Here is a 22084-nt window from a genome sequence, read left to right as displayed (position 1 = left end):
AAAAAAACATTAAAGCGAAGGGAATTTAAGGCAAAGAAGAAGCATTTAACCCCCGGACTATCGAAGGATGGCCAAGGGATATATGCCACAAATGAAATATGCACAGGCCCCCGGCTCTGCCAAGGGGGGGGATCAGAGACAGAGCCCTTTCGGCCATTGGTAGAAAAAAGGCAAACGCTGACAGGCGAGAGCCTGATAAATGGTGCCACCTCCTGGTTGACGGACGGGAGGCTGCAATGCAGCTGCCAATTAAGTGCCACATTATGCCGCAGGCAGCGCGCCGAGCAATATGCAACAGCGTTGGGCCAACAAAAGAGTGCCTCGTGCTGCAGATGGAAAGGGGAAAAGAAAAGGACAAGAAAACAAACGTGGCAGATAAAGGGCAGGCAACTAAGCAATTGTTGTGCTGCTGCTGCAAGGCCACGACACAATTTCCCCCCTTTCTATGCATCTCTCTGTGTGTGTGTGAGTGAAAGTTTCGCAACTCTTGAGAAGAAAGAAAGAAAAAAAAAACATCCTCTTGGCGGTGTTTTCGGAGAACTTTTTCAATTTGCCGTGTGGCATGGAGCATGGGGCATGATGCTGCGCTGCTCATTTGTTGCATTTAAAAAGCAATTATTTCGTGGCACGAAAAGCATAAGCCCCAACCAACGCCCCTCCCACCAAAAAGTACAATGATAATTGCATGTGGCACGAACAGATACCTCCCCGAATATGCATGAGTGGCGGTGTCTGTGTCTGTGTGTGTGTGTGTGTGTCGCTGTGTGTGTGTGGCTTTTCCCAGGCATTTTTGTGCTCTGCTCTACTCATTGGATTACGCCTCGCCCCAATCTAAATGTAAATGGCCAATCGGAAAATAATAAGTCTGCGGCGGAGGAGGAGGGTTTGGGGGGGCGGCTGGAAAGTGCAGGAAAATCCCAGATATCCCAGGCAGCTCAAAAGTTGAGAGAGAGAGAGAGCGAGAGGGAAAAACAACAAGCGAAGTAAAACGAAGCGAATTTTCAATTTCATAGTCTAAATAAAGCCGTAAGATATCTTCCAGCTGGAAAATTGAGTTTTTCCTCTACCCCTATCTCTCTCTCTCTCCCCCTCTGGAGGCCAAAGTTGCAAGTTGCATGTAAATAAATTAGGGCCTCTTAGCAATTATTGAGGCCTGCCGATTCCAGAAACAGTGGAAACAAAGCCTCTTTCTGGCTATCAATTTTCCTGGGATTGTGGTTACCCCACACCTCCCCCCCCTCCTGGCTGTATCTGTAACTTTGGCCAAACGGAAACGTAGACCAAAAACACCCGAATGCAAATGTTTAGCAGGCCACTTGGATACTTTGAATCCCCTCGGAGCCAGGATTCCCACAATGAAAGGCAGAGAATGGGGAGCCCAGGCCAAAGGGCAGAAGGGGAGCGGGGCGAGGGAGGGAGGGGGGTGGAAAAACTCGGTCAACTCTCGAGTCACGCACGTTGGGAACATTGTGAAATCGACAATTTACTCGTTAGGACAACTTTTGGGCAACATTTTGCGATGCTGCAAATTGAAAGCTTCTTGTATTTTGGTTGGGATTTTGGCCAGGACAGTCGCCGGACAGGATGCCATGTGTGGACACTGCCGTTGTGGGCTGAGAGCCTGTTTTATGATGGCAATACACTCGCAAATGTAATTCCTGGCATCAATTATGCTTACAGAGGGAAGGACAAAGGGGTGGGGGGGGGGGGGAGGAGCTGGGAAAACTTTTCTCGTTTTTCGGTCATGACAACTTTTTGCCTGATGTTTGAGGGAAATGTGGAAACAAGTCGAGAAAGTGCACGGCATCAGGGTCCTCCTTCGCCCCCGCCTGAGTCTTGTTGTTTATGCATGAAACGTGCCTGGCAGCCTCTGTTGCAAGAGCCCACCACCGTCACGGGGCACCCCCCTCCCCCTGTTGCAGTTGAACGCACTGACTGACACAATTTGCGCTCATTATGGAAGCTCCGAAGGTTGCCTGCCGCTGCTTTTGTTGCCTTCTTTCGTTCTGTTTTCTCTCTCCCCAAGACTTTTAGCACGAGTTTTCTTGGCAGCAACTAGTTTTCCCTCCCCCTCTACCCTCTCTACCCGCTCTCTAACCGCTCGCTTCCTGCCAGTCGGAGCTTTGTGAAGTTTTTTAAATGCTTTATTGAAACAATTTCCGCTTTATGGAAATTTCGCGGAGGCACACACAACGCGAGACACACTCGTATATCATTTTCGTTGTCATATATCAGAATGGTGTCAAGCACACGCCATTTTGGCAAAGAGGCTGGACGTGGGGAAGGCGGGGGAGGCGGTGAAGGCGGGAGTCAAATGCAAATTCGATGCGGCAGCAGCAGCTGGAGAAAGCAGAGCCACGTTTCCTCTTCATTCCATGGCAGAGAGTCGCAGGTGGCCAAAATGGTGGAAATGACGAAATGACATCATTTAAATTCATGCATGACCCACATTGCACCTCTTTGCTCCCAGCAGAGTGGGGCGGGGGCTGGCGCACAGCTCCTTGGCACTCCGTCTCGTCCGCGCAGCTCGTATTTTATTAACAAAGCAATTTATTGCATAAATTCCCAATGCACTCTGCAGGCCACAGTTGCGGCCGCAGCCCCCCACCCCCCCAACCACCCACCATGCACCATCGATCTGTGGCACGAAGAAGCGGCTACTTTCTGACTTTGGGGAGCAGCCAGAGGCGCCCCGAGTGCAAGTTTCGGGGCAAGTTTTGGGGCAAGTTTTGGGCTCCCCCGAAATGAGTTCATTTAGCAGCGAAAACTGCCAAGAGCCAAGGAGGGAAGAGCATGCAACAAATGCTCTGGGCGAGAGGCTGCTTAGTCATGCGGAAAGCAGCCACTCGGCACTCTGCCGCACCGCGTTCGCCGCCTGCCGCTTGCCGCCTGCCGCTTGCCCCATTTTCTGGCTGCTAATTGCGGCATAAATCAAGCGGCAACACAGCGAAAGGGATAGAGGACCACGCTCTAAATAAACTCGGCCAGAACGAAAGTGTTGCAAGCATCACCCAGCAGGACAAACATTTTTTTTGCCACATGCTTTATGGCCACTTCTGGGGCGCCTCCAATGCCGCCACCATTTTCTCCATGTGCATGGTGTCCCTGGTGGATATTTATGAGTACTTTGGTCAAACGTTTGCCTAGTGGATGCCACTGGATGCCACTGGATGCCAGTGGATGCCATTGGATGCTGTGGGGGCTCCGAAAAATGATAAATGCCTGGATGTGGCCGAGTGGCCGACGCGGCGTATACGCAATACGCAAATATTTTAATTAAATTTCAAACGAAACGAAATGAAACAAAACGAAATGAAAGCAAACAAAACCACAAAATTTCTCTGACAAAATAAGTGGAAGGACACCCTGGAGCAGGAGCAGGCGAAGCAGCTGAAGGATATATGGCGTTAATGGGAGGGAAAGCCGATGAACCAAAACCGAAATCCAACCTGTTTTCGCTGTGGACAAAAGCTTATAAAAGAGTCCTTTAATGAGGGCACTCGCTTGAAACTCAAAAAGAGGCCAAGGACCTTCCCTTGCTTTCCCGCCTTGGCCATTCACCGCAGTATATAAAAAAGGTATCCCGACAGTCGCCACACCCACCTTTTATCCCTTACGGTTGTCTTTTCCCATACGAATACGTTGTTTGTGGAGGAAAAGTTGCCCCCGCGGCACTGGGATTTTCGGTCATGAGTGGAACAGAATTAAGGTCTGTTTTCCCGCACCCCCCCCATGGATGCGATGCGAGAGGATAAAGAGCTGTGGTGGAAAATGTAATTTAAATTCTGTTTTGTGGGGGAGAGCGGCAGGGAAACTCAATTGTTCTCACTCTACAAATCACTCAATTCTGTTTAGCTCGTTCTCATTATGAGTACTCAGGGCCCTGACTCCCCTGTCTCGCCTCCCCCTTCTCTCTCCCCGCCCTGTCCTTGGGGCGGGTCAACAAGTGTCGTTGTGGCTGGAGCTGGCCAAATGCCAAGACAAAGCCAGCGCTTTGTAGGGCATTCCATAACGCGCGGAGAAATTCAATTAAGTTTCTGTCCTCCGACTCTCGATGTGCCTTTCTATTTTTGGGTCACTGTTTTTATGGCCAGAACGAAGGGGAAACGAAATTAAAGTCAATAAACAAGCCCTGGAGGCTGCTGCGGCTACGGCTGGGGCGGAAAATTGTCATTCGACTGTCCCCCGACAATTGGCTCTGGCCACAGTTGCTGTGGCACTTTGGGCCCTGCCTCTACCCCTCGGTGGTCGGCCGCAGGGCTCAAATAAACCGCAAAAGCCGTCACAGAGCCGCAGCCAGACAATGGCCCATGTGAGTGGCCCTCGAGCCAGCATTCAAGGCACGGCACTGGCAGGGCGGACATTCAAGGACATGCTCGTATTATTCGCCATGGAAATGGCCGCCATTTGTTGCGCACAAATAATTTTACAAGCTCTTGGGAGACCCCCGAAGAAATGTTGCCAAGCCCTGAACTAATTCCCTTTCCGTTGTGTCTCCTTTGTGGTTGCAGATACACGACGATCTAGAGAAGGATCCGGACTATTCGGGCTCTGGCTTTGGACCGGATGACGAGGACGCCGAGCCGGACCATCACTCGCAGCACGGTTCGCACAACACGCGCATCTCGCAGAGCGGCGGCTCCAGCATAAACAGTAAGCATAAATCGAACGACAACAGCCACAACGACGACCTCGACCACATCTCGAGTAGATTCAACAACAACAACAACAACCAGAACCAGAACCAAATCGACAACAACAGCCAGAATCTTAATAATAATAATAACAATAATAATATTAATAATAATAATAATAATCCCAACCTTAATAACAATCACCATCCAGCGAATAGTGGCACAATCATTGGTAGTAGCACCACAGCGAACCATAACAGTAATCAGAATCACATCGGCGGCCAGAGCGGCGGCATCATCAGTGGCAGTGGTGGTGAGATCGGTGGTCATAGTGGCACTGGCATTAACACAATCGGTAAAGATCAAGCTAGTTATGTAGCTATTCTAAGCGAGACATCTTCTACTACTCCTCCTTCTTCAACATCCACTACCACCACCACACCACACACTTTAGTTCTCCCATCTCAAACAGTTACACCACCAAAAGATACAGATACAACAACAACAGACACAGATACAACAACAGATGTAGTTACAGTCATTGCCAGGATAGATTATAGTTACGTTAGATCTAGAGCCAACAACAACACTAACAACAATTCATTCACAACATCTACAAGAACACCAACACCAACAACCCCATCTCTATATCCAGCAGCTCATACACCAACACAAACCTCATCCACAACCTCGACAACAACAACAACAACAACAAGCAGTTCACCAACAACGACAACCACCACCGGCAGCAGCGGGACTACGACAACAGCGGCCACAACCCCTTCAACCACAGCCGCCTCCAATCGCACCCAAACCACGCCCACGCCCACGCCCAAACCCATTGTACCCGAATCCACCGCAGCGAGCCGTCCCTTGCCACCCTTCCCCGCCTTCGATGAGGATCTCGATGTGGATGTGGAGGCCAGCGGCGATAGCATCGATGTGGAAGGCGGCGGCGAGGATGACGACGAGGGCGATGATGAGGACGACATCATCATTGATCATCCCGATTCCGAGAAGCCAAGGCTTGCAGAGCCCGTTCCCAATGGTGGAATCGATCATGATCATGATAGCGATAGCGATAACGATAACGATAACGATGATGGTGAAGGCGATACCGATGACACGGACGATGATGATCGCATCATCGATGTGGATGGCGGCGATGAGGATGGAAATGGAAACGGAAACGGAATCGGTGGCAACGATGGAGACATCAACACAGAGCGCGGACGTCAGTGGTTTTTATTTTTATCCTTTTGTTTTTGTACTTTCTTTTTGATCATTTGTTTGTATGCGTTTGCTTTTGTTTATATGTATGTTTTTTTGTGTGTGTTTTATTGGTGCTTTTGCTTTGCCCTCCTCCTCCTCCGTTCCTCCATGCGATTCCTTTTGTGTTGTGTGCCCCGCATATCCTTTGAAGAGAATTGCATTGTCATCTCTGGCACTGCACTGCTTTCATCATCTTGTGTTATTTGATATTTTATTTTATTTAATTTTATTTACTGTATACTTTAAGCACATTTTCAACAGCAAACAAAGTATTGTGGCTTGCACTGTAGTTGATTTCTTGGGTATTTGCTTTGGTTTATGTTACGTTCCGTAGCTTGATTGGTATTATCGAGACGCACATTCGAGTATAAAGATGTATTACTTACAGTTACAGTTACAGTTACAGTTATAGTTACGTATATATTTGTTAAGTTTTACCTTGGTTTCTCTGTAGCGCGCGCTCTGGCAACTCTACGACGAACAATGCTGCGGGCTTCCTTCCTTTTGTGTGGACTTTTACATGGAGTCAGCCCCAGCCCCGACAACACAATAGCCAATACACCATAATTCCCACACTTTCATTGCGAGACCAAATCTCATCCATTCATTCAGTCTGTCTGCTTTTGGCATTTATTTATTCATTCGATTGGAAAAACTCCCGCAGAGCCAACACAATCCCATTGCCTCCTTCCCCCATGCTCACTCTCACGCTCATTCTCATTCTCATGGCCTCTAGTGTTAAACCTAGGATAAAGCTATTCTAAGTCGTATAATTTAAGGATAGTTTAAGAGTCTTTTGTATACGTAGCAAACAGAAACAGGTAGAGGGGCCAGCACCATTCATCGACCCATCGATCCATCGATTGAGATGCATCAAGGTTCTGCACAGAGGGTCCTGCCCTAGGCCCAAAGTTCCATTAAAACTGTCGCTTTCCGCCCTCCCACAGCCAAAAGAACAGCTCTGGATTCGCACTAAGCCGCACAGTGATTTGGTGCTTTGTTGCTCTTCGAGTGGAAAGCACTTGGCAGGCGCTCCTCACAGAGCTCCACTTGAAGTGAAAATTCACCGAGTCCCGGGCAACGCCAAGGAGCGCCTCCACTCGCCACTCGCTAAAACTCGCAACGACTTGGGGCACGGTTGCTCTTACCCCGAACCCATCCATCCTTTGTGTGTGAGTGTGTGGCAAGCACTATTTGTGGAGCGGGGAGGGCGTGCAGCAGCAACATCAGCAACGGCAGGAGTGCAAACAGAGCCTAATGGCAATCCAGGAGTGGATCTGATAGGTGTGTGGGCTGGGGATTTATGGCCTGCTTTGATGTTTGTGCCACTGCCACGCCCTGAACAAACACAAACCAAACAAACCATGTGGCATATGGGAGGCGGACCACACACAGCAGGACCACAATTCGGGCATAATTGTCCACAGATGGCCACATGTCTCGTAGAGAGCATTGAGTCCTGCAATGCCTTGGGCCCCATCGAATCGTGGACAGAAGACACGCGGATACACCTTTATTGGCTTCGTCCAAACGCAGAGCCAGACAGAGCCACAATCAGTATGATGGATAGACACAGACGGGAATAGTCGTTCATAGGATGAAACCATCCCAAAGTCAGAATTATGGCTTCCTCCGGAGTTTTCATCGGGCCAGATTCTGCTCCGGGATGTGCTTTGATAATTTTCCAATGATTTTGGAACTCAATGCGACACATAAGTCTGGGGCAATTCAATAAGCCCTTTGGCCATTACCTAATTAAAATGCCACTCCGCGCCGCTCTACTCCCCCAAGGGGCGGTGGAGCAACAGCCAGGGCAAACACATGGCTGTACATCGGGGTGGGGTTGAGGGCAACAAGCAATTTGTTTGTCTTAAGCTTTCTGAGGCCAAAGGGTATTCGGATCCACAAGAAAACAGAGAGGGCGCAAGGGGGCTACACAATAGCTCAACAGAGAACAAAGACCGCACAAAATAAAGGATGTGGATGTGGATGTGGGGGAGTGTACACTCCACATACATGTATGTGGTGGACTGTCAATTAAATTAATTTAAATTCACTTTGCTTGACAGCCAAATAGGCATTCAAAGGGCTCCTATTTTGCAGCATTTCAACATGTCGCTCTCGTGCCAGATCCGAAATACTTTGGGAGGTGTCCAAGGACTCCCCGGCTTTCATACTCGAGATTTAGATGGAAAGAACTCGAAACAGCTCTCTCTGCTAGCTGTAGCTTAGCGAGATGGCCCCATGAAAATTTGTCACAATTTCCATTGCTGCCAGCTCTCTGCTGGTAACTTTTTTCATTTGGCCAAAACTTTTCCGGCTGCTCATTAGCGTGAAATGAGCTCAAGAGTTGTGTTTGTGCTGGCGGACAGACAATCAGACAGGCAGTCGGATGGGAGCCGGTCGGAAGGAGCCGGCAGGACATGCACTCCCGCACGCCCTCTAATGGTGGCTACGTAGTCTAGTTGTATAAGTCTTAGAGATTGGCATAAGGTATCCTTTGTACTTGTAATCGTAGTCCCGAGTCCACTCTACTAACCGTAAGCCTTGTACATATATACCGCATAAAATATCATTAACACACACGTACACGCCCACGCTGAAACAGATATACTAGACACTCGTTCCGATCGGAATCGGAGTACCCACCAGCAACAACAGCAACAACAACAACCACTCTATATCTCTCACTTACACACACTCTCTCTGTTTCGTATTATTTCGCTTGCACGTCATGGGCATACTCGTAAATGGTTATACATAATCGTTGGAATCGACTCTCAATCTCATCTCTCTGTCTGATCTATTTCTTGGCACAGCGGGAGGCGGCAGCAACGTGCACGAGTTGGACCCGAATACGAACGTGAACAGCCAGCCCTCCGACACGAAGCCCGTCGACCACAGGCCCAACGGCAACGAGGTGGTCATCATGAGCGAGGACGATCGCACGTCGAGCTTCTTCTCGCAGCCGGGAATACTGGCGGGTAAGAGTCCATACATAGTCCCCAACCAACCAACAATCGTTCACCATATCTCTTCTCTTTGCTCTGTGTCCTTAGCTGTCATTGGCGGTGCCGTGGTTGGCCTGCTCTGCGCCATTCTCGTGGTGATGTTCATCGTATACCGCATGCGGAAAAAGGACGAAGGCTCCTATGCCCTGGACGAGCCGAAACGCTCGCCGGCTAACAATTCCTATGCGAAAAATGCGAACAATCGCGAGTTCTACGCCTGAGATAATGGCACATCGCGCAGGTATTAAATGAGCCGCGAGTGAGGATCCACCCGGATGGAGATCCATCTGGAACGGGATCTGGATCTGAACGGAGGGGAGATGACGGCTCATCTCGGTACACTGTGCGGAGTGCGAAGTGCGGACGGAGCAGCGCCATCAGCAGCCATCTGCCACAATGAATAATCATCTGCAACAGCAACAGCAACAGAAACAGCAAAAGCAACAAAACTAACACAAATTCAATGGAAATCGAAGGCATCGTTGGGTCACACACAACTTTTCGTTGAGGGGTAAACGCAAAAAAAAAATGCATAAATTCGAGAGGAAAATAAATTCAGAACTTACCTGTAAGCTAATGCCGGACGGATAACGGAGGAGGGCGACTTTTCTAATTAAGTACATTTTAAGCGACGAAAACAAAAGGAACCCAATATCAAATATGAATGGAAACGCACGCAAATCGTGCGAAGTCTAATATATAATTAATATATATTATATGCATAGTGAAACCAATATAAGGGCGGGAAAAATTAAGCGAATTAATTATGAATTTCGAGTATGTAGAGCACAGGCCGGAGACGAGCGAGAAATAATACCTATTATACCACACCACACCCACGACACAGGCGCATCCGACTTCATGGATGGACAGATACAGACATACACATTTATGAATATACGAGTATATGTTAGCTGAATAATGGAAGCGAATTGGATATATCACGATATAGTATACCCAAACTCGAAAGAGCAGAGCCGATGTTCGTTTGCGCCATCGATTCACACCACGAAAAACAGAATGAAATATAATCCGTTGGGAATAATTATACAAATTGCGAATTGGACGGCATGAAAAAATGTTTTTAAGTTATACATAAGCAAAACTATGTAATTATTAGTGTAATTCCTAAAAAAAAAAACGAAAAACAGAACACAAAAAGAAAAATGCAAAAAAAAAAAAAAACTAAAATAGAAAAACGAAAAATACTAAATGAAGCAACAAACAGAATACGAACACTCTCTGAACCTTCCTGGCAACTACAGAAACTGAAAAGTAAAGAAATCCAGAGAACTATTTCTACTTTTTTCTAGAAAACACACAAAAACATGAATATTTATTGAAATTGAGAATGAAATTGAGACCATTATATGTCTAGAAAGCGATTGCACATTAATTTAGAACTCCATATGGGTTTGAGAGCTATTCGGCCAGTTCTTTGCTCGACTCCACTGCTTCTTCCATGGCTAAGAATCAAAATCGGATTACGCATTGATTATTGTGCATTTATTTAGTTTTTACGTTCGCTGTCAATGACAAATTTTTTAGTTGTGCGAAGTACGAAACACAACGCAAGCCAAGCCAATCCAATCCAATCCAATACCCCACGCAATAGTAAAAATTACTTGTTAAGTTTACAATTGAAATGAAACGCAATCCAGAAGGAAATGTTAACGACTCAGCCCTCAAATTAGCTGCAATACTTGTTTAACTGTTAGTCAACCCATATTCTCTTCAGCTCTCATGCCATATTTTCATTGCGAAAAGAAGTTATAAGAACGAAAAATACTAATACATAATACATATATATATACAAGTATATATAATTAGCAACATAAATCAATTGTGTGTGTGTGTAATTGTGTGTAATGCATAAATAATTAATTAAACATAAACATACATACTACTACTGCGACAACAGAGCGTGCACCAAAGGGGGAGGGAAGCTCTCGAAGAACAACATCATACAGCATACAGCATGCATGTGAATGCATGTATTTGTATGTACTCGTACTTCCCCCAAAAACCTAAGCCCAACTGAAACTCACACAAAAAGGGAGAACAACAGCCACAGACACAGCCACAGCCACAGGAACAGCAGCAACAACAGCGACAACAAGAACTAAACCTTTTTCTGACCACAACTTTTTCTACACTGTATAAAACGCAACTGCAACTCTTTTGATATGTACAAGTACTATGTTTGTCCTTCTCGACCCATAGTACCTTTTTGTCAAATTTTACATCAAGTTTTTTTGCTACTTTATAAGCGTTTAGTTTGTTAGTTTTTTAAATGCGCTGAATGTACTGAGAAATTGGTTTTGATTTGCTAAATAAACTGGTATAAAACTAATTTAAACAAAACGAAATATACTCTACTATTTGTGTGCTACGGCAAATAAATGAATGGAATGGCAATGTTGCATATTTATTCTCTGCTAAGAATACAATATAAATTAGGCAGGGAAGACAAGACTAACTTGCGAACAATTTAGATCCCTCATACGAAAATATCATAATATTTTTTTCAGCTGAGACCTCCTTATAATTTTTTGATCATAGTGAACGTTCAGAAATAAGTCGGGAATTGTTCATTGTGCTCAGTCACAAAAAATCAGTTCTAAAAATTGAACTAAATTTCAAATTTATTTATTGTTTTGGAAAATAATACTTTTCTCATTTTTTTCGAATTAAAATTTCTAGTTCAAAATGTGTTTGATTTGCAATTGTGGGTCTTTCGATTGTTATCCTGATAGAATATGGTGCATTTTCTTTGGAGCATGGAACTTAGCCATTGGTTTACTTATATTAATATCAATAATCTTCAGTTTAAGCAATGAATTGAAAAAACCTGTAATACAAGGTAAAAGCTATATTGATAGCAGGGGTGAGTAATGGCTAATAAATGCGGAGTGAGCGAGAAAAAGTAAGCCGATTGGATCGGAAATTTGTCTATTTACATACAGATACTAAAAAGGGTAGAAGCACTTCCCTAGTTATCGCGAATATTATAAGTCTTTTAATTGCCATATTGCACATGCTCTCTGGGATATTCATACTTTTGGGATTGTTCTTGGTAAGTTCAAATCCTACAGTCCAAAGTTCATCGGATTCTCAGTATTACCCTTGATATATCATTGGTTTTACTTCGCAGCCATCAAAAACTTGGTTTCGTATAGGGAAATCTATAAGCCATATTCTGCCATGGGCTTCCGTTTTGACGATAATATTGCCAAGTAAGTGTCACATTGTCATTGGATCAGGCGGATATATATTGATACACTGTTTCTGTTGGTTTCAGTTGTGCATCTCATATGTTTATTCAGGGTGTGCAGGTATTACAAAGGGATGTGATGCAATTTTGGAAGTGCGCGTGTGCGAATTTATTTTATTTTTCCCTGCCCACCGTCTTAGTTCCGACATAAGAAACGGAATCGTTCACGTCGCCCTTACAAAAGTCGATCTCATGTAGATCTGTTGATCTAATAAACTAAAAATTCAATATTGTTCGTTGCTTCAAGAATGAGCCGTTCATTCTTGATTGGATTCCATTCAACAGGTGAGGTCTGATCTACGTTTGCATGGGCCATCAATCAGGTCATCAATTGATGCGATTATCATCATAAGAATTGGAGTTGTCGTAAACGCAAATCGGTATTAAGGACAAACCGACATACCCATTAACCCGGACACGGCTCGTCGCCTGCCCATTCCGGCGACATCCACAAGGATAACTTCGGGGCAACTTGAACAAATGCAAATATCATAATTTCTAACGTCATGTCTGCAACGTCGTAACCGGAACGGCAATCAGTCAGTTCGGGGCAGGGGCTGGTTTTGGGGATAGGCCACAAAATGTCTCGGGCATTAAGGCATTCTCGTCATCATTGGGGGGCGGGGAAATGAAATTGTTTTGCCACGCCACCGCGAAGGTTGCTGCCACAGTCAAAATGAGGCAGGAGCACGCAAGACCCGACTCGACCTGCTCCGACATCAGACTTATTTATTTACTCTAAAAACCATACAAGAAAATTAATGGCAATTTGCTTGGTTTCATAAATATGTCGAAATGAATGTTCTTAACAAGTGAATGCCGTGGCAGAAGCAAAGACAGAGACAGTGGCAGACAGTAGCTCAGGGATAGAGCCCTTCCAAAATCTGTTTCGTCTAGCCCCATTCTCTGCCACCCCCCACACACACCCCCCCCTCCCTGCTGCATATTGATTGCCCAGGTCGAGGCTTCGGCTTTGTGGCCCCGCTCTTATCAGCTTGCTTCTAATTGGATTTGTTCGGGCAGCCGCCCCCTTTTAAAACTCATTTGGCGTTTTGCTGCACGACTCCGACTGTGCGTGACTTTGTCTCGAACTGGTTAAAGCTATCCGCGGATCGGGCTTTAATTTCAATCAAGTGCAATTAATTAATCCGTTCGCTGCTCCGACCCTCTTGCCCCTAGAGCACGGGTTTCCTGAGATATTAATAATGTAACTTTATTGAAGTTTATTGCGGGTTGTCAGCGCATGCAAACTAACATACAGACCAAAGAAGAGCCCAAGGGCTGCCATAACTATCAGCAACAGGGGAAAGGTGGTGGAGCAGGAGGAGCCGTAGGAGTCGGGCCATAGACAAGCCACAGGCCAAGTAAATATGAGGCGAAGGTGAAACAACTCAGTTTGCCAGCAACGAGTGCTTCGAACGGACGTCCGCCGGATAGGACCGGCGAGCTGAACCGAGTACTACCTTTAAAGTCTGCGACTGGGTCTCGCGTTCAAGGAGTTACAATTGATCCATCAGGATCACACGTAACCTACCAGAATGCCGCGGAAGAAGCAGAAGGTGGACACTATCGAGGAGATCGAGACCACCATAAAGCTGCTCTGTGATCAGTCCAATAACCACATGAAAGTTCGCGAATATGATAAGGCTTTGTTCGGCTACAATCAGGTGAGTCTTTAGAGAGTCAGGTCCTATTGAGGATCCAAAAATTAAGAACTTACAGTGCATACAGAAATCAGAATTTACAGTACACCGATACCGTCGAAAAATGAAATATAATAATACATAGGAACGTTGGCCGGTGTATAATTGATTTTTAATTTATAATTTCATTGAGGCAGCATATTCTTTTTATAAGATTGACGTAGTTTTAAAAGTGTAGTTTTTAATATATTTAAAATAAAAAGGGCATTTCTACATGACACGACATACACACCTTATACACAGCATCGAGCGCCACCTGCCGACACTCAAAGCTTTTCAAAAGCTGTTCCTTGATTGTTATTTGGTATCGATTGTTGACCCATCAAAGGCGCCAGTTTCCGTTCCCCTGGCAACAGTTCAACGGGCGAATCAATTACCGTTTGTTTGGCGCTGTCATAGGAAGGTGTCAGATTTTCACACCAAGTTTTGGCCCTGATTGTACCTACTGGGAGAAGGTCTATGGAAATGTCGAGTGTACTGAACAACATCCTCGCCGTGGACAAGGAGCAGGAGCTTCTGCAGAGCTTCATCCGGACGGGCGCCAATGCAGACGAGGAGTCCTTGGACGAGTCGCACAAGAGGTCAAAGGGTCGCGGAAGTCGCAGCTCCCACAAGCCGCCCATATGGGATCGCCGCGAGTCGCGCGGCGGACGCAGGTCGTCGGGCGATCGTGCGGGGCGTGGCAAGCAGGCTGAAGACGGTGGCGACGGTGCCGGAGGCAAGCGGGGCAATCGCATCGAGGCAGAGCTACGGGCGGCCCGAAAACGCATCGAGGAGCAGATCGCCAAGAAGAAGAAGCCCAAGGAGAACTTCGTGGACTTCTACACAGACAAGGATCGAGCGGCTGCCGTTAGCGCCGGGGCTTTCGACATCAAACAGAGTCTGCAGATCAAACAGAAGCAGGACCGCAATGAGGCGCTACTTATACCCGACGAGGCAGACATAAGCTCGGTCATAGCTCTGGGGCTCAAGGAGATCAAGAATGCCAATCCTGAGAATGCCATCCACTTCTTCTGCAAGGTCATTCCTTGAAACATCCTCCCATTGACACTGCCACTTCGCATTCCTATTTCCAGTTTTCCGTTTCTAATGGTCGGTCCCTCTGTTTTTCAGGCTCTGGAGCTGAACAGCACGGACATCAATGCCTTGATATCGCGCAGTAAGTGCTATCTGCTGCTGGGCGAAGCCTCCAAGGCACTGCAGGACGCGGAGACAGCCCTCGGAGAGGAGAAGAACAATATACGAGCCATCTACCAAAAGGCGGAGTCGCTCTACTATTTGGGCCAGTTCGAGCAGAGCCTCATGTTCTTCCACCGCGGACTACGCGCTCGCCCCGAGCTGGCATCCTTCCGACTGGGCGTGCAAAAGACCCAAGAAGCCATCGAGAACACCATCGGCACCAAGCCGCGTGCACCTCCGTCCGCCCCAAAGAGCGGCAAGTCGCGCAAGTCCGACGACAACATGTCAAAGTCGCAGATGCTTAACAGTCCCCGTCCGCAGACGACGCGTCAGAAGCCCACTAAGGCGGACCTGGAGCGCCGCAATGCTCGGAAGCTCCTGGGAGAGCTATGCGTGGACAAAGAGTATCTGGAGAAGCTGTTGCTACATCCGGACCTGGTACGCGCCGACACCAACACGGAGAACATATCCACGTTTGCCAAGGAGGCGGTCGAGTTCCTCCACAAACGACAAGAGTTCTGGCGACAGCAGCGGCAATGCACGGCTCTTCCCAACCACAAGAACCTGCCCAACGATGCGATGCCCAAGTGGTTCTAATTGGACCGACAGGAATGGCCAGTGGTGTGTTAAGTTTTTGTTTCCATTTGCGTTGTGTTTGATTCGTGGACTGCAATAAACCGGAGCAAGATGTAGATTATATTGTACATAATTTATTTAATAGTATATTTATATGCTTGCCATTCGATCGGGGATTAATCTTATGCGCAACTTCAACATTTGAACAGAGCAATTGCAAACTCCCAATTTCTTTGATATTGTATTTCTTCATATATTGTACGAGTAGTCAAGTCGAACTCAAGTGCGATGGAAGGCCCATCCGCGATTGAAACTATATATAATTAATCAACATGTTAGCCAACAGCAGCTTGCGAGTGAAGAATAAATAGGTACGGTATATCATCATTCAAATTGTATTGCGATCGTGGCCCGACTGCTGCCTAACAATGGTACTCGTATAATTTCATAAATTGACTAGTACGGCTATATAGTATATAGTTGGTTTAAACGATAAGTTTATGCCGAGTAATTCCACTTAAGTAGCTCAGGCTTTGTTCCTTGCGATCCTTGGCGTATTGGTGCACCGGGGTGAGTACGTCTGGCCAGCGGTAAACATGCATAAAAAGTGATATTCTCATCCAACAAAGGGCTAACATGCAACGTTCTACGGGTACGTAATTTAGTCTCGTTTAGTTTTGATTCTGGCTAGAGGCTATCGAAATAAGCACATAACTTAAGTAGGTAGTGTGCAGGATACGTGCGCAAACAGAGATTCATCTATGTAATGTTGTGTGGCTCCTTCGCTCTCTCTATACAAGTTTGTTAATATATTCGATTATATTTCGGTACGCGATTCCAACGTTAAATACAGAAATGCGGAATGTAAGATTGCGAGCTGTGGGGTAAAAATAACACTGATTAGAGGATCAGGGAGAATAAGGACTACCAGTTTCGTACTCACCCCATAGGCCTATTCCGCCTAGTTGTTAGTGGGTCGCGTTGGCAGCGGCGGTGCATTGCCGCTTCTATTTGGTATCGGTGGCGGACCACGACCTCGATTCGGGAGCGGTGGCGGGGGACCCATCGGTGCTCCAGCTGCTCCAGCCTGGCGTCGAGGGCTGTCCACAGGGCCGCCGCCAATGACTGGAGGCGGTCCAGCCGGGGGTGGGTGGCGCGGTGCGGGAACGTCGTCTTGGATCTCCTCGTATATATTGCTAGCGGTCTCGTAGGCGGTGTCCGGCATCTCCAGCGATGGCTGCTTCGATGATGGTGTTGCGGAAGACGACGAGGGCGGCAACTGCCTTGAGGGCGTAGAGACGGGCGTGGCTTGCTTGCTTTGCATTTGACGCGGAGGAGTGGGCGGACCGGAGGCCACTGCTGAGCCAGTGGGTGATGCCTTGCCCGAAGATGAGCCCGATGAACAGACGGAGGCCAGCTCTGTGGGGGAATGCGTTTTGGAGGAGGGTGTGTTGTCCATGGCAGGCGGTCGAGGAGGCGCTTGCATCGGCTGGAGGGGCGCTTGCATCAGGGGCTGGGGGGGCATCGGCGGCTTGGCCGGCTTGGGGACGATGCTGATGACCCCGACATGAGGGATATGACGTGGCGAGTTCTTTGGCGACATGGGCATGGGCGGGCGAGCGGGAGGACGCGTCGGTGGCTGCTTGGGCCGCTGAGGAACCTCCGGCGATACCTGCAACAGCTGGGCCTGCTCTGTGGGATTAGCACACAGCGGAATGGTGTTTGTGGTGCATAGCTCGATCTCGCTGTCCACCAAGTGCTGCCAGTCAGAAGACTTTAGCTCGAAGACCAGCTCCAGGCCGCAGACTTGTGTGCTCCGTTTGGCGGCGGCGTTCAGGGCCGACTCGCCGTCTCGGAAGGTCACCCACATGGTGTCCTCCACATAGCGCACGAGGGTAACCTCACCCATCTTTGACAGCTCGGCAATCAGGGCAGACATCACGCTCTCGTCATAGATGGTGGGCCCCTCGTCGTCGACCGAAGATTCCATGACATGCACCACAATCGTAGAGTCTGGGGGTCCCAGATCCCTGATGACCTGCTCAAAGACTGTCCGTCGGCGCTGCTGATCGATCTCCATAATCTCCGCATCAATGATGGCGATGACAGGACGATGATCACTCTGCTTCAGCTCGGAGCGTCCGTAGTGGATGAGTTTGCCAGGATTCCAAGAGGGGAAGTCGCCCTCGGCTAAAGCCTTCCTCCGGCGCCAGAGACACCTGTCTGTCCAGGCTGGCGCCCGCTGCTTTTCCGACGTGTCGTAGTCGTCGCTGAAGAGATCGTACTTGTAGGTCGGATCGAAGCCAATCTCCCCCTCCAGGAACTCCGAGAAAACGTTGCCGGCTTCTTGCTCCTTTCGCAGCTGATCAAACTCGAGGACCGTGGAGAGATCGCCTGTGCGGACACACTCCTTAAGCTCATCCTTCTCCATGTCGATGCGGTAGTTGAAGTCTCCGCACCAGAACACCCAATCGTGCGACTTCAGGGTCCTGCCCATGGGAAAGGCCAGCTTCCTGGTGATCTCAGAGTAGTCGGCGTTCCTTTCCGCCACCTGCGACTGGCCGGCCGCAAAGTGGGCGCATACAAAGCACATTGAAGTGCCGTGGAGAACGAATCTGATGGCACAGGCTCCCTTGTTTCCCGTGGCCCCGCCCAGGCCAGTCTTCACACAATCAATGGCCACGTCCCGGATGTGGGGAGCATGCTCCGGTCGTATGTATATGTAAAGGCAGACGCCCACCAGCTGTTGGTAGGTAAGCAGCACATAGTCGTTGTCCCGGGAGATGGTCTTCTGCAGCTCCTCGGCCCACTGCTTGGCGTTGTCCGTGCTGGCTGCCATGATGTTCGAGGCATTCAGGTCCACGATCTCCTCGAAGCCAATGGCATAGATGTCTACTGGATGATCGACATGCTCAGAGGGATTGTTCACATCCACAAGGGCTTTGGATCGAGCCATGGCGTGGCAGTCTAGCAGCCAGTCTGCCAAGGAATCTTTGAAGACAATACTCCGGAAATGCTTTCCGCCATTCACGTTGTAAGTGCCTACGGCGATCCGGGCCATGCGCGGATGTACGTACTCCGTGTAGCGCTTGCACAGCTCCCTGAGCACCGTTGTGGGTGCATGCAGCATGTTGGAGGGCAGCAGGATCCGTGCCCGATCAGCCAGCTCCGAGCTGAGTGTCGAGCCCACCAGGAGAACGTCAATTGCTTCCTGAAATGATTTCCAGTGGCTGTTATTAAGTTTTTCTCTAGTTTATAGAAGACACTTACCTGCTTGGAGTTGTCCAAAAGATTGTTCTGTATGGTCCGGGCCGCCGAGCGGGCCCCATCCATCAGCTTGGAGCCGCCCTGAATGGCGCCCGTACCGGCGTAGATCTTGCTCACCTCGTTGCCATTGTTGATCCACATCTGGCGGAAGATCTCTTCGAAACGCGAAATGTTCTGCTGCTTGCCCCCCATCTTCAGCGATTCCAGCTGCAGGTTGAGCATGTCCAAGCCCAGGTAGGTCTGCACACAGTTCGTGCGATCTAGGCAGTCCAGGCAATTGGTGCGAACAACTCCAAACTGCTCTCGGACCACCTGACCATTGGACGCATGGAACACACCGTAGTTGGCCCCACAGGCCACAATTCGTTCCTTCAGCTTGGCCAAAGCGGAGAAGTTGCCGCCGCGGCACTCCTGGTGATAGTCGAATACCACGTGAGGTACATCCTTGTGGGCAGACATGCCGTGGTGCCGCTGGAACTCATTGCTCAGCATGGCCTCGCCCTCTTTGCTGCCGATGAGTGAGCTACCCAGGAGATTCACAATCGTCTGATAGCCATAGCGCTGCCTCATCATGCTCATGTGTCGATCGAAAGCGGCAGCGGAGGTCTCGAAGCCTCGAGATAGCTTGACTTTGTGCGATCCCACCTGCACACCCGGCTGCTCCCAGAAGAGTGGCACTGAGCCCCTGGTTTGGATATGGCTGGTAACCTCCCCATCCACATAGATCACCTGCTCCGTCTCCACAAAGTTGGCCACGTAGCCCTCGTCGTTGGTGCCGCGCACGTTGAACCGAGTGCCGGCCCGCTCACAGCTCAGCCTGGAGATAATGGCTGCCCGGGCGTTCTTGGCCCCTACGTAGACAGTGCGAATCTCCACGGAGCCACACATGGCCTGGAGTAGCCACGACTGGCAGTCAATGCCGAAGCGCATCAGGTGTATGTGCATCATGCGGTTCCAGAAGAAGCGGTTGTCCGTCTCCGAGGTCTGCTGCCGTCGCTGGGCGCACAGTGTGATGTCGAACTTGCTGAATGAAGATCCGGAGGTGCCAGCCGTCGCACTGGCGCTAGTATTGATGTGGGCGAAGTAGAACGTTCCGGAATTGAGCAGCTTGCGCACCTCACTAATCTTGTCCTCATTAGGGGCCGCGTTCTGCAGCGACACGAAGGTCGTCTGCGTGATTCGAAAGATCTCCACATCTCCGATCTTTCCCATGGACACGCAGCCGGTCACCAGCACTAGGAACAGCACTGTGCTCTCACCGGCATTCAACTGCAGGACTCCCAAGCATCCGTAGGCGTCGCAGACTTTCGTGTACTGCTTCCTTATCACGTCCGTTTCCTGTTGCGTCAGCAGAGCCACAGCGTGTGACTCGAACAAGATGCTGTCGCTCTTGTGGCGATGCTCCAGCAATACACTGTGCGGCGACGGAGCTATGGACTTTTCCAGCACACGAATCACCTTTGACATGGCCATCTCTATGTCTGTCTGTCTGTCTTTCTGGAATTATCTAATCCTTTTCTCGGAATGATTCTGTTTTCTCGGGCTCTTCCAACCACACTTGGCTAAGACATCTGCAAGAGTGAATGGGAAATTGTTAATTGTGGGTGTACTTTACTTTTCCATACCCTTTTCTCGAGCATTTAGGCACTCTCGTCAAGTTTGCTGGACAATGCACATACGTACATACATGCATTTGTGCAATTGGAATCATTTTTTTCTGTGCATACTCGTATATGCAACTGCTTAACATTTTATATTAATTAATTGACCTCAAAGTCAGGGGTATCGAAATATCGTTCTAGACTAATATTCATATTTCTGCCCGTCTGAGAGTCATAAAAGTCACGACGAGGCGGCCTGCTAAACATCAATAGACAACTTTGATGTATAAACAAACCGAGACGAGAAAAATTTTGCAAGAATTTTCCAATATTTCCGCTTACTCCCACGCAGTCAGTCAGTCCCACACAGGGTCTCGACCCGGTGGACCTACGGCAGTGTGTGCGTGCGTCTGATAAACACTTTTTTGGGGGGGTGGAGTGGAGGCATTGTATAGATTTTTCACATTGGGAAAAACTATTTTCAATTGGGAATTAGACAATATGTACACTTTCTCAGCTTCACCCCACCTTCGCACGGACATTCATATGAACTTGTATATAAAGGTTCTTGGCACTTTGACTATTGTTTATACCCTTTTTTTAAATAATTTTTTTTGCGAATTTCTGGCCAGTGCGACCGCGGACTTATTGATAAAATATACAGTCTGACTGTCAGAAATATACCGAAACATACCGTCTCATTTAAAAATATACCGTAAATATACTGACGAGTTCAAGTTCAATTATACATATTCCCCTTTTTTGATGTTCCGTGGATTATTACTAACTATATAGAACATTTAGCTATGCCCACCTAGTTTTATACGATTAATAAATCAATTTTCTACTTAACTGGCTTATTTTTATTACTTGCTTTTATTGGATTTTGTTTAAAAAAAGGTTTTAGCGAAAAAGGTCAAACAAATGAAACGTAATAAAAAGTAAGAGTAAAATCGTTCCAATTGTTCAATTTCTTTATTCCGTTGAATAATGATGCCTAACTAAAACCATAAGCTCTGCCCACATAATTTTAGGAAATTAATAAATCAATTTTCTACTTGATTCGCCTTTTTTAAGTACTTGCTTTTATTGGATTTTGCCTAAAACAAGGTTTTAGCGAGAAAGGTCAAACAAAAAAAACGTAAGACGAAATCGTTCCTATTGATTGCAGCAGCTATCGACATATCGATTTTAATCAATCGAATATGCGCAATTTTTAAAAGGGTGGCAGACAAATTTCAAGTGCAAATGCAACTGCAGACAGAGATTACAGCAAGCCCGGCACTTAGAGATAGGGCGAGGCCATTTATTTATGGGACGAGAGGGCTATTCTTGCCAACGTACAGAACTTTACACATGGCTTCTGGTGTAGGACGACGTTCAGTTCGCTTGAACTTACTATCTGGAAAATAGAATGATATCTTAATACGCCAAAACCACCGGAATTCTCATAGATAAGGGTTACGCATTCACTTTCGTAGTCTGCGCGCGAATGAGTGTTCCACTAGGTTTTCTCCGACACACCTCCGGAGGAAATGGCTCATCCAACGCTTGTCCCCGATTCACG

At 47.8% G+C, this 22084-nt stretch overlaps 3 protein-coding genes across 14 annotated transcripts in view; 2 read left to right on the top strand and 1 right to left on the bottom strand.

Annotated features, from left to right (window-relative positions):
• Sdc (Syndecan) overlaps positions 1 to 11281 on the top strand; it is a 93522-nt gene extending 82241 nt beyond the window's left edge. Inside the window, exons 4-8 of one of the 6 annotated variants that reach the window (XM_033378572.1) lie at positions 4512 to 4653; positions 4846 to 4989; positions 5293 to 5868; positions 8726 to 8890; positions 8966 to 11281. In XM_033378572.1, the coding sequence (XP_033234463.1) occupies positions 4512 to 4653; positions 4846 to 4989; positions 5293 to 5868; positions 8726 to 8890; positions 8966 to 9138 (1200 nt within the window). In that variant the 3' untranslated portion in view covers positions 9139 to 11281. Of the gene's footprint in view, positions 1 to 4511; positions 4990 to 5289; positions 5869 to 8725; positions 8891 to 8965 lie in introns of all 6 variants that reach the window. The other 5 variants (XM_033378571.1, XM_015185036.2, XM_015185038.2 and 2 more) reach the window with 5 other exon arrangements.
• A 199-nt stretch (positions 11282 to 11480) lies between these two features.
• On the top strand, positions 11481 to 15772 carry LOC4805279 (tetratricopeptide repeat protein 25). Of its 5 annotated transcripts, XM_015185032.2 has the most exons (5): positions 11481 to 11804; positions 11884 to 11993; positions 12072 to 12153; positions 12219 to 13858; positions 15008 to 15772. In XM_015185032.2, exons 4-5 carry the CDS (start codon positions 13730 to 13732, stop codon positions 15668 to 15670), a joined length of 792 nt encoding a protein of 263 aa, XP_015040518.2. In that variant the 5' UTR covers positions 11481 to 11804; positions 11884 to 11993; positions 12072 to 12153; positions 12219 to 13729; the 3' UTR covers positions 15671 to 15772. The 5 variants fall into 5 exon arrangements, with proteins under 5 accessions (XP_015040518.2, XP_003736965.3, XP_001361703.3 ...); XM_001361666.4 differs by lacking the exons at positions 11481 to 11804; positions 11884 to 11993; positions 12072 to 12153 and adding an exon at positions 14138 to 14914 and having other exon boundaries at positions 13720 to 13858; positions 15008 to 15329; positions 15395 to 15550; XM_003736917.3 differs by lacking the exons at positions 11481 to 11804; positions 11884 to 11993; positions 12072 to 12153 and adding an exon at positions 14223 to 14914 and having other exon boundaries at positions 13719 to 13858.
• Positions 15773 to 15881: 109 nt separating this feature from the next.
• On the bottom strand, positions 15882 to 21206 carry Synj (synaptojanin). 3 transcript variants are annotated; one of them, XM_001361665.5, is made up of 4 exons: positions 21111 to 21206; positions 18920 to 20487; positions 16593 to 18860; positions 15882 to 16526 (listed from the first exon to the last, which is right to left on the bottom strand). In XM_001361665.5, the coding sequence occupies exons 2-3, from the start codon at positions 20387 to 20389 to the stop codon at positions 16611 to 16613; spliced, it is 3720 nt and encodes a 1239-aa protein (XP_001361702.2). In that variant the 5' UTR covers positions 20390 to 20487; positions 21111 to 21206; the 3' UTR covers positions 15882 to 16526; positions 16593 to 16610. The 3 variants fall into 3 exon arrangements, with proteins under 3 accessions (XP_001361702.2, XP_015040517.2, XP_033234461.1); XM_015185031.2 differs by having other exon boundaries at positions 21046 to 21183; XM_033378570.1 differs by lacking the exon at positions 21111 to 21206 and adding an exon at positions 20814 to 20832.
• Positions 21207 to 22084: the final 878 nt, after the last annotated feature.

This window comes from Drosophila pseudoobscura, chromosome 3, assembly GCF_009870125.1.
Source record: "Drosophila pseudoobscura strain MV-25-SWS-2005 chromosome 3, UCI_Dpse_MV25, whole genome shotgun sequence".
Taxonomy (NCBI): domain Eukaryota; kingdom Metazoa; phylum Arthropoda; class Insecta; order Diptera; family Drosophilidae; genus Drosophila; species Drosophila pseudoobscura.
Note: the sequence above shows the minus strand (reverse complement) of the source record. Positions and strands in the feature narration are given on the sequence as shown.

Coding starts and splice junctions, on each gene's coding strand:
- LOC4805279 (XM_003736917.3), top strand. CDS start 14,354: ATGGAAATGTCGAGTGTACTGAACAACATCCTCGCCGTGGACAAGGAG. Junction 14,915..15,007: donor CCATCCACTTCTTCTGCAAG/GTCATTCCTTGA, acceptor TCTGTTTTTCAG/GCTCTGGAGCTGAACAGCAC.
- Synj (XM_001361665.5), bottom strand. CDS start 20,389: ATGGCCATGTCAAAGGTGATTCGTGTGCTGGAAAAGTCCATAGCTCCG. Junction 18,861..18,919: donor TTTTGGACAACTCCAAGCAG/GTAAGTGTCTTC, acceptor AAATCATTTCAG/GAAGCAATTGACGTTCTCCT.